Source organism: Neophocaena asiaeorientalis, unplaced genomic scaffold (genome assembly GCF_003031525.2).
Source record: "Neophocaena asiaeorientalis asiaeorientalis breed wild unplaced genomic scaffold, Neophocaena_asiaeorientalis_V1.1 scaffold40, whole genome shotgun sequence".
Lineage (NCBI taxonomy): Eukaryota > Metazoa > Chordata > Mammalia > Artiodactyla > Phocoenidae > Neophocaena > Neophocaena asiaeorientalis.
The window spans coordinates 15,844,255-15,861,036 of record NW_020185335.1 but is presented as its reverse complement, the minus strand read 5'-3'; the positions used below and the strand labels follow the sequence as shown (position 1 = coordinate 15,861,036).

The 16,782-nt window shown below is 54.8% G+C and overlaps 1 protein-coding gene across 1 annotated transcript in view; it reads left to right on the top strand.

The window, feature by feature from the left end:
- FANCA (FA complementation group A) overlaps positions 1-16,782 on the top strand; it is a 50,827-nt gene that overhangs the window by 28,922 nt on the left and 5,123 nt on the right. Inside the window, 14 exon segments of the mRNA XM_024735626.1 lie at positions 484-560; positions 2,096-2,209; positions 3,905-4,041; positions 4,378-4,448; positions 4,799-4,895; positions 5,303-5,490; positions 6,781-6,877; positions 7,800-7,976; positions 9,061-9,134; positions 10,475-10,603; positions 12,947-13,031; positions 14,289-14,452; positions 14,913-15,018; positions 15,903-16,196. Of these exon segments, the coding sequence (XP_024591394.1) occupies positions 484-560; positions 2,096-2,209; positions 3,905-4,041; positions 4,378-4,448; positions 4,799-4,895; positions 5,303-5,490; positions 6,781-6,877; positions 7,800-7,976; positions 9,061-9,134; positions 10,475-10,603; positions 12,947-13,031; positions 14,289-14,452; positions 14,913-15,018; positions 15,903-16,196 (1,810 nt within the window).

Here is a 16,782-nt window from a genome sequence, read left to right as displayed (position 1 = left end):
GGGGGGGGGGGGGGATGCTCTGTGGCTCTCGTCCTTGAACTTGCTGCTGTGCCATGACAGTGTGCCAGCCGTGTCCGTGCCCTGCAGATGCCCCGTGTCCTCATCACAGGACTTGTATTTTTAATGACATTAATTGGATGTTTTCCTTAGTTAGCATTTTTCATTAAAAGTAATATAAGTTCACCTTTAAAATTGGGGAATTACCAAAACTTGAATGAGAGAAGTGAAAATCATTTATAATCTCACTACACAACAAAACCCACTGTTGGGAGATGTTTATATAGGACGTATGGAGTAGTCAGGACCGTTTAAGTCCATATGGACAATGTTTTTCCTAAACATAGGGTCATGCTGTGGGGTGTTGTATAATTTATTTAGATTTACTCTGTTGCATATTTCTGTTTTATGATAGTCTTTGGGATTGTAAGCTTGAGAATTAATTTGAGTCATAGTTGACTATTTTAATGTTTTCTTCTGATCCAGAGCAGACAAAATTCCCCCCTCCTTATACTCCACCTACCGCCAAGCCTGCTCCACTGTCGGAGAGAAGAAGCCAGAAGGTAAGGTCAGTGGGTCGCTTGGTCCCCAGACGTGCCCACATCTCACCTCCACTTCCCCGACCACGAGACGTGTCGGTGGCACCTTGGTCCATCTGGTCTGCTTCTGTCGTGCTGGGTCTGGTCACAGCTGTGGCTTCAGAGACTGCCCAGCACCAGCCCTGGGACAGCTGTGACACCAGGAGGGCTGCCTGTGATGTCATTCCCAGAACACACATGCAGTACAAAATCCACTTGACCATTTCTCATCTTTGTGTGCCCCGCTGAGGCTGTCATGTGGCTTCTGTTTGCCTGTCTGAATTCGAGCTTTTTTTTTTTTTTTTGCGTTACGCGGGCCTCTCACTGCTGTGGCCTCTCCCGTTGCGGAGCACAGGCTCTGGACGCGCAGGCTCAGCGGTCATGGCTCACAGGCCCAGCCGCTCTGCGGCATGTGGGATCTTCCCGGACCGGGGCACGAACCCGTGTCCCCTGCATCGGCAGGCGGACTCTCAACCACTGCGCCACCAGGGAAGCCCTGAATTCGAGCTTTAAAGTCAGGTGACCAGCCAGGCCCGAGGCCCGTGGTGCTTGTTCTGCACCGTGTCCTAGTAGGGGGTCTGCCATGGCTCTTTGGCCGTTTGGACGGTTGGGGATCTTTCTGCTTCTAGGGGACAGTGATGTAGACCTGGGCCAGTGTGGGAAAGCGTGCATCACTGCTTGGAGCAGCTGGGCAGGCTGTCTGCACCCCATTGCCGCAGGAGCGAGGCGCCATCCGGACAGGGCCTGTCTGTCGGTGTTGAAATGGTGCAGCTGTTTGCTGGTCAATCCCTCTGACGCCTGCAGGGCCAGTTGGGCTGCATGAGCAACTGCAGCTCTGCTTTCTAATTCTATCTGCCAGGACCCTCCTTGCACAACCTTCCACAGTTTCTGACAGCCAGGGAGACCCACACCTGTTTGGACCAGTATTGAGACATCTTGCAGACAGGATGCCAAGGGGGCCGTAGGGCTGTGTCCACTGTTGAGTGAGGCCTTGCCCTCCTTTCCTAACCCCATGGTCCTGCTTTTGGGGGCTTCTAGAATGTTTTCTAATGCTGTATCTCATAGGGCTAATATTTTTTAGTAAACCTATTAAATGTGTGTTGAGGACTGGTAATCACCTCTAATATACTGATTTTAACATCCTGTTGTAAAAAACAATATCACAATGTTACTTAAAAGTTTGAGAAACAGGGACTAAACCATCATCTGTTCATAATTCTGCTCTCCCCGCCCAGCCTCCCTCCACATGCATTTGGTCTTTATTCATTACATACCTGCTTTTTACACTTGTGGCGATAGTGTGTATAGAACCATGGTTTTTCTTAAACTTCCTTATGAATGTTTTAACTTTGATAGGACATTAACATCCGCCGTCCAGGGAGAGCGTTTCACTTCCCTCCTCATAGGGCCTCAGTCCTCTGTGTGCCCTCTGCAGGGAGAAGCCAGGGACAGCGTCAGTTTCGTGTGCTTCCTATCTGATCTAACCTGTTTAATTGTTAAAATTATCTCCTGTCTCTCAGATGCAGCCTCGCAAAGGGAGGTGGAGCCCAGCTGTAAGGAGGAGCCGCTGGGCCTGCTCACGACTGCCCTGCGAGAGCTCAGGGCCTCAGTGACAGATCCCACCCAGCGTGACGGTGAGGACAGGGCTGTGGGTTGGGCCGTCCGCAGTGGGTGCCCGTGGGTGCACAGGCCAGTCCTGACGTGCTCAGAGCTTGAGGCTGCTCTGTTGCCCATAGTGGCAGTGGTCAGTGCATTTTCCCTGCAGTTCAGCATCTGGTAGTGAACCCGACCACGGCCTGGTGGGTGTGGAGTGTGCCTCCTTTCTGACACTCAGGCTGTCCCAAAGTCTGGGTAGAATATGGTTATTCTGCTACTTGGCATCCCGGTGGGACAGGAGACATAGAGGAGGAAAGCTACGTTGTCTCCTTCCTTTACTGCCTGGGTGGCTGTGCTCTTCAGCACTGGGCCTCTGCTTCTGGGACTGTTTCCTGTGAGGGGACTGGAGGACAGGCGTGAGCAGTTCAAAGCGCTCAGTGGCCGTAGCGGTCCACAAGTAAAATGTTAGGTTCCGGTGTTTTTAGAGTTTTGCTATGCTAAATGCAGAAACTAAAATACATAAGGCATGTTTTTGCCTAGTAACTTCAGTAGATGTTTATTTATTATGAATTCATTTAATTCCTATGAGAGTCTCACAGAGGAAATACAGTTGACCCTTGAACAACACAGTTCGGTTTTTTAAAATTTTCTCTTGGCTGCGCTGGGTCTTCGTTGCTGCCCGTGGGCTTTCTCTAGTTGTGGCGAGTGGGGGCTGCTCTTCGTTGCGGTGCACGGGCTTCTCGTTGCGGTGACTTTGCTTGTTGCGGAGCACGGGCTCTAGGCACACGGGCTTCAGTAGTTGTGGCTCACGGGCTCTAGAGCGCAGGCTCAGTAGTTGTGGCGCACGGGGGCTTAGTTGCTCCGCGGCATGTGGAATCTTCCTGGACAGGGCTCGAACCCGTGTCCCCTGCATTGGCAGGGGGGTTTTTTAACACTTCGCCACCAGGGGAGTCCGCCACACAGTTTTTTTTTTTTTTTTTTTTTTTTTTTTTTTTTTTTCGCAACACAGTTTTTAACTGTGTGGGTCCACTCAGTATATGCAGATTATTTTCAGTAAATATACTGGAAAAATTTTTGAGATAAATGACAATTGCAAAAATTTCAGATAAACCACATTGCCTAGAAATATTGAGAAAATTAGGTATGTCGTGAATGCATAAGATACACGTAGATGCACATGACATGCAAAATACACGGAAGGCTGTGAGGAGTTAAGCTTCGGGTCAGAAGTTACGCACAGATTTTCACCTGTGGTGGAGGGTCGGCAGCCCCAGCTCTGCACTGTTAGCTCTGCCTCCACCGTGGTCGTCCTGAGGGCCCAGGATGTCCCCTCATGGTCAGCGTGACCCTTCCAAACTCTGCTCCTGCAGTACGTGGTTCTTGGGGAGGTCGAGGCCCGTGTGGGGCCCCAGCGCTGCCGCAAGATGGTCAGCCAGCCAGGCCTGTGAGTCCCTGTGCTGGCAGAGCTGCTGAGGCCGGGCCAGGTGGCCGCAGCGGGCGTCAGTGTGTGCAGAGGTGGCGGGCGGACGAGGGGCGCGGGGTATAGACACAGGGGCTGTGGTGACGTGAAGAGCTATGCCAGCGCCTCGGAGAAGCCTGGCCACCTGGACTGCAGAAAAGTGGTTCCGCTGCTGGCCGGGCGGGGACGAGAGCGGGCCCAGGGTCAGTTGAGAGTGTGGCCCCTGAGGTGGCGGGTGGCGCCCCTGCTCACGGCGCCGGTCCCTGCCTTGCAGCGTTGTTGGCTCAGATGGCAGTGATCTCTGAACAGCTCCGCTCCGCCCTGGGCCTCGGCGAGGATGACAGCGACTTCGAGGGGGCCCCGGTTCAGCTCAGCGTCCGGGCCCCCAAGCTGCAGCCGTGGGAGCAGAGGGTGAGTGTGGGGCACCAGGGAGACCACACGTGAGTTGAGGGTTTTGGGCCGGGGCTGCCGCTTGCGCACAGACTCTGTGTTTGAGAGGAAGTTGTGGCAGAGGCTGCTCGTGGCCCTTTGTGGGCAGGTTTGCTGACCCTGCTCTCTGCTGAGAAGCTCCGTGACGACCCCTGGGGGCCCCTCCCAGGGTTTGGGGATTCCTGTGCTGAGGCGTTGCGGCCTCTTCTCCGGATGGGGGCTCGTTTTCCAGTCTCGTCAGCTCCACTGTGGCCCTGTACGTCCAGGGTGGAAACACTGTGATGTGGGTTTGCGGCCCTGAGACCTCTCCTCTCTCAGGTCGTGGACCTCCTACTGACGTCTTTCTGTCAGAACCTCATGGCGGCCTCCAGCGTTGCCCCACCAGACAGGTAGAGGCTAGGCGGTCTCACCGGGTGGTTTGGAGCTGTCCTGGGGTAGCCTGGGTGCTCGTGATGAGAGTGGCCGTCGTCCCTGGTCCAGCTCTGAGCCTTGGGCCCTGGTTCTGCACCCCGACTTCGTGCTGCGCTGGGGAAGGGCCTGGCTGCGGGGCGGGGGGCGCTGACTTATCCAGCAGGGACGTGGCGACGGTCAGCGTCGCAACGGGAGACCCTCCTGGTTGGGGAACAGCCTGGTTCTTTCTTCAGTCTCTGGCGCCTGACTGCTCGTCCACCAGGCTCCAGGCGGGCAGTGCAGGGCCAGGCCTGGCTGCTGCCACTGTTCTCTGTGGCTCTCCCCACAGGCAGGGCCCCTGGGCCGCCCACTTCGTGAGGACCCTGTGCAGACGCAGGCTCCTGCCGGCTCTACTCAGCAGGCTCTGCCAACTGCTCCATCACCAGGTAGGGCTGCGACCTCCTCCAGCCCCCACAGCGCTGAACCTCTCTTCTTTTTAAATATTTCTGTATTTATCTACGTATGTACGTATGTATGCATGTGGCTGCGCCCGGTCTTCATTGCGGCATGTGGGCTCTTAGTTGCGGCACGTAGGCTCTTTAGTTGCGGCACACGGGCTCTTAGTTGCAGCACACAGAATCTTTAGTTGCAGCACGCGGGCTCTTGCGGCATGCGGGATCTTTAGTTGAGGCACGCGGGCTCTTAGTTGCGGCATGTGGGCTCTTACTTGCGGCATGTGGGATCTCGTCCCCTGACCAGCGATTGAACCCTGGCCCCCTGCATTGGGAGCGCGGAGTCTTTAGTCACTGGACTACCAGGGAAGTCCCTGAACCACTCTTCTTTCCTATTTTAGGGCCCGAGCCTGAGTGCCTCACATGTGGTGGGGTTGGCTGCCCTGGCCGTCCACCTTGGCGAGTCCAGGTCTGCCCTCCCGGAGGTGCATGTGGGCCGTCCCACCCCTGCCAGGGGCCTGCCCGTCCCCGAGCTCTTCGACATCCTCCTGCCCTGTAGGACCCAGGAGTCCTCAGCCCTGTGTCTGAAGTGAGTGTCCCTCTTGTCAAAAGTAACACACGTTCACCAGACAAAATTAGCACAGACACACATGCTCTACAGATGACCAGTCTTTACCGTGTTGGTCTGTACCCTTCCAGAACCTTGTCTTGGGTGTATTTATGTGTGTGTTGGTATCTTCAGTTATAAAAGTGAGATCACCCTACTTTGCTACCTGCTTTTCAAGATGCTCACAGTGGGCTGCAGGTGCCCTTCTCCAGGTTAGGTGGCCAGCGGCTGGCTGGACCTGTCCCTCAGGTTAGGTTCCGGGGTCTCCCTGTGGTGAGCAGCTTTCTCTGGGGGATGTTTCTACACACACAGCTGTCCCATCCAGAGGGTTTTGAGACCCATCGTCCAGTTACGTGCTCATCCACTCGCTGCACACTGCGTGCTAGGCCCCCTCCCGGCACCTGGTGAGTCGCAGGGAGCCCGTAGCCTGGGGTCGGCGGGTGTGAGAGATGGGCGGGGGTTGGGTGAGAGTGGCCATCCCATGGGCAGAGCTCTGGGGAGTCCACGTGTGACTCGGGCCCGAAGGGCTTCCTGTGGCTGCTGAGGTCAGGACGGAAGCCGGAGGCTCTGGTGGGAGATGTTGGGACCAGGGTCGCGGCTCACGGACTGAGCTGGCATTAGGAGAGACAGGGAGAGCCGAGCACAGGAACGCGGCCTGGGACCAGTGCCCGCCAGCTGTCTGCGCCATCCACAGCAGCACCACTGACAAGTCCGCACTGGGAGTCGGGCCCCTTCCTCGCCACGGTCCTGACTCTCTGGGCCTCATGGTCACCTCTGTTCTTGGCAGCCTCTCCCTCCCACACATCACAGCCCGCCATGGGCAGGCAGAGGCTGAGTGGGAAACCGGACATGCTTCGCTCTGGCTCTGGGGCTCTTTTAGGCGGGAACAGTGAATAATTTGCCATCATGCAGGTGAACGGGAGCCTTACGCAATCACACGGGCAACACCCACCTCGCACCTCCTCACTTCATCCCCTTGGTTCTGACCGTGGCTCTTGACACGCTGGGAAAGCAAGCCCTTACGTGCAGAGCCTGCGTGTTCATGTGTTTTCTGAGTCTCTCGTCAACGTGGAAAGAGCTCAGGCCAGACGGCCTGACTGGGGGCTCTTCCCGAGGGCTCGGGGGAGCCGGCCTGGCTGGGCCTGAGGCTGAGCGCCGAGCGGCCGTCGGGCTGGGAGGCCCTCAGTTCACGTTGTGCAGTTCACGCTCTTCTTCCACCTGTTGTTTTGCGTGGATCCCACTTCTGTGTTATAATCTGTTTTCTATTTTCAGATTTTGTACAGCGGCAATTTCCTATTCTCTGTGTAAGTTTTCTTCCCAGTCACGTGACATCTCGTACAGCTGTTTGTCTCCAGGCCTTATAAAAAAGGTGAGTCTTGTGGGTTCCTTTTTCTGCTCTCCTGTAAGTTCCAGTCTTGTATGGGTTTCTGGCCTGAAGCCTGTGTGGCCTCCATCTCGGCACCGGCCTCGTTCGTAGCCGACTTGTCTCCTGGCGCCACCCTGCTGTCTGCTTGGGTTGAACACTGCCTTTTCCTTCCATCTGAGTTAAGAGGAGGGGCTGGCAGGTGACAGCTACAGATGTCCCTCCTTATTTATGAAGTAGGCAAGTTAGAAGATTGACGTTCATAGAAAGTGTGTCAGCATTTAAAGAAGCACCCTGCGCTTCCTCTGAAGACGGCCTGGGAAGCCGCGTGTTAGAATCCTCAGCGTCAAAGGCGGCGGTGCCGTCACAGCGGGAACCGGTGTCGCTGCACCTGCAGAGCTTTAGGGCACATCTCCCATGAGGTTCGAGCCTGGTTCAGAGTTCCAGGCTCTGCGTCGGACTCCTGGGCGCTGCTGGGAGCTCCACCACGTCAGGAGCAGCCTGGGGTCCAGGTGCCCCTGTGCTCCCGGTCCCAGGTGCCGACATTTTAAAGTGTGGGATAGAGATCCGGAGGAGCAGCCCAGAAGAGGAAGTCCTCGCCCTGTGTCCCTGTGTCCCCGAGGTCCCCTGGAGCAGCCTGTGGCCCTGTCAGCATGAGGGCGGGGGTGCGACCTCCTAAGGCGAAGATGTGCGGCCCAGTGCATCACTGAGGGAGCATCTCCTGCAGCCAGGGAGCGCACTTCTTAGAATGCCGGTGCCCGCGGCTCGCGGGGGACGGCCGTGCGCGGCTGCAGGGCGTGGCAGCTCAGATGTGTGGTAAGGGCTGGCTGCCCACTGAGACCAGGGGCTCCTCGCTGCCAGCCGAGCGCAGCCAGGCCCCTGCGTGTTTCCTCGGTCTCACAGCACACACGCCACTGTCTTTTTTCAGTTCCAGTTCATGGTGTTCAGATGGTTCTCAGAGGCCCGAGACCCTCCCTCTTGGGAAGACCCGGCCAGCTCTCCCTGGCGGCCCCTGTGCCTGCCCTCCGTGGACTGGCAGCGAGCCGCCCTCTGCCTGTGGAAGCAGAGGACCTTGCGGGAACTGCTGAAGCAGGAGGGACTCCATGTAGGTCCCACTGTCCCTTCCCCTGCTTTGCTCCTCCATGCTCTGGGCTCCGTGGGCGCAGGACGTGGGCGGCGGGCCTGACCTGACAGAAATCACTCCTGGGATCGTCAGATTTTAAACACGCCTGCCAGGCTGCGAGCTGGGGCCGGGCGTCTCCAAGCACAGTCACCGGAAGCTTGGCCGCTCAGACAACGTGCCCATGTGACTGTTTCTGCCACCTCTTCATAACTTTCCATTTATCTCTTGGATGTTTGCCTGCCTGTTTTGGTCTTTAGAGAAGAAGTTGTGTCGTTTTATTGTATGTGTTTTTCAGCTCTTTTATTGTTAATAATCAGTCATACAAGAGTAGGTCTGATCATCTGCCTGATGCCAGGAGCAACGAGGCAGGAGCAGCCGCGCCTCGATCACTGTCTGCACACACGTCCCTGCTGGTGCCGCACAGCCCCGGCGTTTACACACACTGCGTGTGCTGCATGCGTGTCCCCGAGACACGTTGTTACACACAGTGTGAGGTTTTTTTTGTTTTTGAATTCTGATGTCATTTATTGGCACAAAAATTATTCAAATACAGCATGGTGTCTAGACATGGCTACGCTTTATATTTTGTGCATTTAGTTTATATTTCTCTTGCTCCTAATTCCCAACATGTACTAGACCTTCCTTCTCTGTGTCAGCGGTGTGAGGTTTTGAGGTTAGTCTGTGTTGACGCGTGGAGCTGTGACTGTTGGAAGCGTGTTGTCACGTCAGGTTTATCTCTTGGTTGTTTGCACAACTCGGTGAGCTAGAAAGCGATCGTTGTGCAGAGGTTGCGGGCTGTCCAGGACCAGGCAGCAGTGTTGAGGACTGAGTTTAAAGACCAGTTTGAACAGTTTTGGTTAGCTTCACGTTCAGAGTTAAATGACTGATTCTTCATCTGGGCTTGGTGCCAGCCTCCCAGTCTAACCCTGGGAGATGGCATAGGACGATATTTCTGACAGACACACAGGAGACCTCCAGCTAATATGAGAGGGCAGCGTCACAGCCCCGACCCGTGGCTTCTGTGCTCTGTCCTTGCTGTGGTGGTCACTTGGTCCTTTTCTCTCAGTTGACTTACAGAGACTGGTTACAGCTGGAACTAGAAATTCAGCCTGAAGTTGATTCTCTTTCAGATACAGAAAGGTAAGAGCTTAAAGGATCTACCCTTTAAAATGTTAATACAGTTTTCTACACTGTCTTAAGTCTAAGTTTTGTCATTATATCCTCAGTTTAATGTTCAGTTTAACGTAAGTGTATGAGTACAATTTTATTCATTCTTTTATTCGAGAAACACTTATTGACCTACAGTTTGCCAGACACTTCTAGAATGTTCTAGAAGCTGGGGATGCAGTGTGAACAAGACAGATGGGGCACACGAGGCACATACAGGGCTTCCCACTTGCACTCTGCCCCAACGCCCCTAAGCCGTTCTTCACAGGAACTGTGCAGAACCGGGCCCTGTGTGAGCCTGGGGGCGGGCAGGGTGATAAATAAGGTGGATTAGAGGGCACTGAAGACACCAGATGGGGCTTTGGGAGCTGGTGCCAGCGGGCAAGGATCAGAGAAGGCTGCGCCTGGGGAGGGCCACAGTGGGGAAGCCCTGGAGGGTCTCAGCTGGTGTCGGCCAGCCAGGGAAGCAGAGGGGAGGGTGGGCAGCGCCTTGCCGAGTGCTGGCTTTGAGGCGTGGCACCAGGGGTGAGCGAATCAGAGTCTGAGCCCCATGTGAGTCCCGGGGCTGGTGACTGAGACCGCCAAGACGTCAGGTGTGCTATCCTGGCCTCGAGCAGGTGCTGAGGGGCCGTGGGTTTGGGGGTGGGTCAGGGGGCACAGAAGCCAGAGGTGGCTTGTCCTCAAGCCACCGTACTTGGAGTGGTCAGAGACGTCCCTGAACACGGGGGTGCTGTGTCGTGGTGTCAGATTCTGACGGAACAAGTAGAATGAGGAAGGACAGTGATGGGCAATGGGAGGGATGACCCGCTTCCTTTCCCAGCTCAGTGGGCGCTTCCACCTTTCAGGTTTGTGCGCGGCCTGCCTCCTGTGCGCTTCCTTCCTTGCCAGGAGGGAAAGAAGGAACTAGTTTTCTGGCCTGCGGATCCATAGGACCCCTTCTTAACTCACCCTCAGGTCACTGTGTGTTGATGGTGTGGGTCCTGTTCAGGGCCTCCTTCCGTCTCTCCTGATTGCAGTTCCAAACAGGCTTTGGCGGCTCGCTCCCTGCCCCTCGTGGTCACATGGGGAGGTCCTGCTTGGGTCCTGTTATTCCTGCAGGAACAGACTGCAGTGTTGGTGGCTGTCTGTGCTGTGGTTTCAGCACCACGGAGCCTGGTCCATATGTGGATGCTTTGCTGGTGGACCTGGGACAGTGCAGGCACCCGCTTCACCCCCAGCTCAGCAGCTGTAGACCTGCAGTCCCCGTCACCCCTGGCTGAAGCAGACCCTGGCCCGTGCCTCCCTCAGCACAGACCCTGGCATTTGCATTGCAGGCAGGACTTCCACCAGTGGGCCATCCACCAGCACTTCCTCCCCGCGCCCTCTGCCACCGGGGGCTGCGATGGAGACCTGGAAGTCGCCTGTGCCACGCTTATCGACGTGCTCATGGACTTCTGCCAAAGGTTAGGAATGTTAGTGCCCAGAAGAGTCTGTCTTTTGATTTTGGTAGCTCTAAGAATGTTTTATTTCTCTCAGTCCAGTTTGTGTTATACAGAGCACAGTTGAACATATCCTGATCGCAAGTTTGGGTTTTCGAGATAAAGGCAAGCTTCCGGAATCAGCTTCCTCTCTGTGCATAGATTTGCCAGTGGCAGTGACCTGGTCTTTCTGCTTTGTCTCCTGGTATCAGGGTTATTAGCAAATGTGATGAGAATAAAAGGTCAAGCAAGTGGTGGGCGCCAGTGTTGTCACCCACAGTGCAGGGAGCACTGGCGTGGACTGCCTGCCATGAAAGGCAGGCGTTCCTGGCACCAAATGGGCTGTGCCAGGTGTGGCCTTCTGACGTGGCCTGTTTTTCTCATCGTCCTCGTGGTTGCTGTGTCGAGGTGGTACGTCGTGTTATCTCATTATGGTTTTGATTTGCTTTTCCCTGATGGCTTATGATGTTGAGCATCTTTTCACGTGCTGGTTGACCATTTATGTTATCTTTTTTGGACAAATGTCTAATCAGATCCTTTGCCTACTTAAAATTGGGTTATTTGCTTATTGAGTCATAAGAGTTCTTTATATACTCTAGATACTTGGTCCTTACCAGATATATGAGTTGCAGATATTTTCTTTCATTCCATGAGTCATCGGTTCACTCCCTAGAAGGGGTACTTTGATGCACAAAAGTTTTAAATTTTGAAGAAGCCTTATTCATCTATTTTTAGATTTATCTCTTATTTTTAGGCCTTTGATCCATTCTGCATTAATTTTTTATATGGTGTGAGGTAGGGATCTGGTCCCATTCTTCTGTATGTGGATATCCAGTTGTCCCCTTTTGTTGAAGAGACTGTCCTTTCCCTGTTGAATGGTCTTGGTACTCCTGTGGAAAGTCCATTAGCCATACATGTGAGAGTTCACTCCTGGACTCCTCATTCTATTCTACTTATCTGTATGTCTATCCTTGTGCCAGGACCACACCATTTTGATTACTATAGCTTTGTAGTAAGTTTTAAAATTGGAAAATGTGGGGATTTCTTGGTGGTCCAGTGGTTAGGACTCTGCACTTTCACTGCTAAGGGCCTGGGTTCAATCCCTGGTCGGGTAACAAGTTCCAACGAGCCATGTGGCATGGCCAAAAATAAATAAATTAAAAAAATTGGAAAATGTGGGGATTTCTTGGTGGTCCAGTGGTTAGGACTCTGCACTTTCACTGCTAAGGGCCTGGGTTCAATCCCTGGTCGGGTAACAAGTTCCAACGAGCCATGTGGCATGGCCAAAAATAAATAAATTTAAAAAATTGGAAAATGTGAAATCCTCCAACTTTGTCCTTTTTCAGGATTGTTTTTGGCTATTCTGGGTCCCTTGCACTTCCACCTGAATTTTAGGATCAACTTATCACTTTCTGCAAAATGAGATGAGATTCTGATAATGACTGCATTGTATCTGTAGATCAGTTTGGGTAGCATTGCCATCTTCCTATCCATGAACATGGGGTGGCTTTCCATTTATTAAGGTCATCTTTAATATTTTCAACAATATCTTACAGTTTTTAGCACGCAACTCTTGCATCTCCCTGATTAAATTTATTAAGTATTTTATTCTTTTTAGCACCATAGGCTCATTGCTTTAATTTCACTTATTTGCTCTGGTGGTTTTTTATTGTGAATTCTTTAGGATTTTCTATATAAAAGGTCTTGAAATCTGCCAGTAGAGATGGTTTAACTTTTTCTTTTCCAATCTGGATGCCTTATATGTACTGATTTATTTATTTGCTGAATTGTCCCGGCCAGAACTTGACAGGGCAGTGTTGACTGGAAGTGGTATGAGTGGACAGTTGTCCTGGTCCTGATCTTAGGAGGACAGTTTTCATCATTAAGTATGGTGTGAACTGAGGGTTTTTCATAGATGCCCTTTGACAGGTTGAGGAAGGTCCCTTTTACTCCTAGTTTTTTTTGTTTGTTTGTTTTTTGTTTTTTTTTAAATCATGAAAGGGTGTAGCATTTAATTTAATGCTTTATCTGTGTGGTTTTCGGTTTTTATTCTACTCATATGTTTATTGCATTAATTGATTCTTGCATGTTGAGCCAACCTTGCATTCTTGGGATAAATCCCACTTGGTCGTGGCATGTAATTGTTTTGACGTGTTGCTTGAGTTGGTTGCTGGCTTTTTGCGGTTGTGGGCACACCGTGAGTGTCCTGCAGTCTCCGGGTACCTCCTGGCCCTGTGACCACAGGCCACTCTGGAGGCAGGAGGAGAAGCAGGCAGCCCAGCACAGTTAGGAGACACTTAGGAGGCTTTCACTGTGTTTTCATTTCAGTTCAAGGAGTTATGATCACTCAGAGAATTCTGATTTGGTTCTTGGTGGCTGCACAGGAAATCGCGATATTTTTTCCAGATTGCAGGTGAGTTAGAAGATGTAAAACTCAAGAGTGTCCACTGCGTTTAAGCCGCGTGCTATTAAGGTATTTATTATGAATATCCAGTGAGTCCTAAGGAACCTGACCAGAACGAAAGCTTGAGTCACACACACAATGGCTGAGACCAGAGAGGCCATGTGCTCTGTGAACTCACCTCGCCGTGAACATCACAGGAACACGGAAGCGAAAACTGTAATACGGGAAGCATCTCCAGGCTTCAGGACGTTTAAAATTTGAGAACAGGAAGTAAAGATACTGACTTCGGCAGCAGCGTGGCTGCTACTCCTGCTCTCTGCTTTGTAGCTCCTGGTGCTGCGCTGGGAGGTCAGGCTCTGAGGATTGACATAAATGACCCTCCACTTGGCCGAGGATCAGGAGTTTGCAGGTGTCGGAGGCTGGGAGACTCTCCCGTCTCCCGGCTCACTTGGCAGCAAGGCAGGAGCACTTTTAGGAGAGTGCAGAAACCGTGTTTCTCACGTTGAAGTGAAAGGGGCGTTTCTGTCAGCATGCTGCTCTCCCCAGATCTCTTGAGCGTGAACTCTGGGGTCAGAGTGCAGCACAAGGCCCCATCCTGCATCCTCGTCCACTGTGTGCACTGGGGGTCTGTAACTTTGGAAGAGTACGTGCGATTTTGTATAATAGGAGTCGGCGTTCCCGCTGTCACTCTTAAAAAAGTGCCTGACTTTAGAACGTGTGGGGAATGAAAGAGAAATCATGGAGGATGTGGTCTGGAGCACTGGGAAAATGTACTTTAAAATGAGTAAAGCATCCCACAGAGAAAGGACCCGAGTCCCCCAAGCCCTCATCTTGACCTTTGTCCTCCACGTCTGTCATAACTGAACGTGGAAGAAAGTGACCTGTGAGGGCAGACACAGCGGGAGATGTGGGGTTGGGGTCACACGTGACGGGGCGATGATGAGACGGGTGCTCGGCATCTGGGGGGAGAACACACGTGTGCCTGCAGGCTGTGTGCGCGCCTCACTTGTGTGTTTCACCCTCGGGCTGTGCGCACACCCCCACCTGCACAGGGGAGCAGGTGACAAACGGGTGAAGCGTTAGCCAGGGGGAGTCTGGGGAAGGGTGTTCTTTGCACTGTTCTTTTTTCATTTTTGCAAAATCCTGCAGTTGTTCGTCATTTCCAAGTGAAAAGGCTAGTTGCACTCACTCTGCTGGCCCCACCTCAGGGCCCTGCTGGGAGTGAGAGGCCCCGGGATTTCTGCCTCTGGCCGTGCTCTCTTCCAGGAGATGGCTGCTGACCTGGAGCAGGGCCCAGCGCCCCTCGGCCATGCTGCTCCCCGGGGCCACTTCGTCTTTGGGGTTTTCTGCAGACGCCTCCAGGCCCTGGCTCGAGGGTGGGACGTGGCCAGCCGCCTGCGGCGACAGCAGGAGCTGCTCACGTGCAAACGGTAACACGGCTGTGCCCCAGGGTCTGTCTTCACTTTGGCTTCTCTTCCCACTAGTCGCTCGTCTCTGGCCCCCGCCCCAGCCTGGTCGGCATCTTCCCCGGGTCCCCCTGGAGAGCAGGGTCTAGAGGTGTGAAAGCAACTGGGGGTGAAAGTTCTCCTCCTGGGCTTCAGAAACCCCTCAGTTCAAAGACCTCGTGTGGAATGTGCGCTCAGGGTCCTCACTGCATCACGGCCGAGCCGTGCTGTCCTTCCCGGTCTCGTGAACTGGTTGGTTAACACGCTGCTCCCTGCCCTTGGTCATCATGCAACATCACACCTGGTCTGGGGACACACAGTGAGTGTCCGTCGGCCCAGCAGGGCAACAGGCCGCAGACCAGGGCCAGTTCTGAGCGGGCTGGGAGGGTTGGCTGCGCTCCGAGCGTAGCTCTCGGGGTCACCGTCCATGCCTCCCTCCTCCCAGCATCCTCCTCGGCCTGCCCCCCTCCGTGCTTGTCGGCAGCCCCCGCTTGGAGCAGCTGGCCGCCCCCGACTGCGATGACTTCTTCCACTTGGTCAACTCGGAGCTGGTAGGCGCAGGGCAAGTGAGCTGGGGTGTGGGGTCGAGGGGCTACGTGGGCACCTCAGGCTGGCTCTGGAAAACTCACCAGCACATCCGTGGTCACGTGGAGCCAACGCCTCGGCGCGTGTCCTGCCTGCCCACGCCGGGTCTCTGAGGGTAGGACGTGGCGCTCGGAGCTGCGGGTGAGCCCTTCACCTGGCTCGGCACCGGCCTGCGAGGCTAGCGACTGGGCAGCCTCGTCCTCCGGAGCACGACTCCTTCACGGAACCTTCCCCAGGGTGACCAGCTTGGGCCCTGCATGTGCAGACCATCCGGCTCGCCTTGCCTCCCCTCCGTCGGTTTCTTTTGGGGGCACGGAAGCCAGATGGTGCCCTATCTCTTGTCAGGGGCTCCAAAGGGTGACATCCCTGTGACCTGCATGCGGTCAGGGTCAGGGAGGTGCCGTGCATAAGTGCTCCCCTGCCCCCTGCAGGGGAACGGCTTCTACACCAAAGATGGGTTCCCGCTTTCTAGAAATGCACACGTGACTAGAGCTTGACCTGAGGTTCTGTTCATTTGTGTGGAACTTTAAAAGGTAACTGGGGAAGCAGCAGAAATGAGATGAGATTTTCTTTAAGTTCGTTCTAAAGGCTGTTTCCCTTCGAGCCTTGAGAACGCCTGTGAAAGCAGCCAGGGAGGACACGGCAGGGACAGCACCTGGCCCGCCCGCCTGGGCCCATGGGGTTTGCGCCACGGCTGGCGGGCACGGGGGTGGACGCGAAGCCACACGGAGCCAGCCCTCCATGGATCGTGGCGGTGCCATCCTGCCGCGTGTCCTTACGTGCTGGAGCCCCCAGCAGCTGCCCGCCCTGTCCCGTGCGTGCTTCCTCACTGGCCTCTACCGTTGTGCAGAGAAACTTCTCCCACGACGGCGCCCTGACCCATGACATCACGGCCCACTTCTTCAGGGTAATTTCCTTTCCCTCTGCCCCTCCAGCGTCGCTGCTCACTCAGACCCCAGGGCTGGGCCCTTGCGTGCGCGGCAGCTCCCGGGGCCCTGGTCCACGTGCAAACCCTGCGTGCGGGCGTGTCTCCCCGCAGGGGCTCCTCAACGCCTGTTCACGAAGCAGAGACCCCTCCCTGGCAGCCGACCTGACCCTGACTGCCTGCCAGACCCAGTGCCCCTTGCTTCTGACCTCTGCTCTGGTAGGCTCCCCATCTTCTCAGGGGCGTTCCTGGACCTGGCGCAGCCGGGGTCCGCCCAGGGCTTCCTGGCAGCGTGATTCAGGGGAAGCTGCACCAGGAGCAGTTGGGACAGACCACAGGAGTTGGGGTGGGGCTCCTCAGGAGTCTCTGTGCCCGGAGCCGTTCACACTCCTACTTGCTCTGTGCTGACTGGAGCTGAGCGGGGACTGCTGCTCTGCTGGTCCAGCTGCTGGCCCGGCCTTCTCGTGACGTTCCACGGGTGGGGCTCCCACGCGGGCTTTCTCACCCCTTCTCAGTTTTGTCGGGAGGGAGGACGCAGCGCATTCCTTGCTGGCTCCCCGGGCGGCTGTGGCCTCTGCCTCACGGCTCTGCAGCTCAGCAGGGCCGTCCAAGGACCGGGCCATTCTCTGTCCACATCCTGCGTCCTCCGCGGATGAGGATGGGCACGCCTCACGGAGCTGCTTTGGGCCTTAAATGAGACGCTGTCCTTGCGGTTATGAAGCACTTGATGAGCGGGAGACAGGCTCTGGGGGTGTCGGCCTGCGGGCAGACGTTGCCCACGCAGATCGCCAGCGTCACCCGAGGC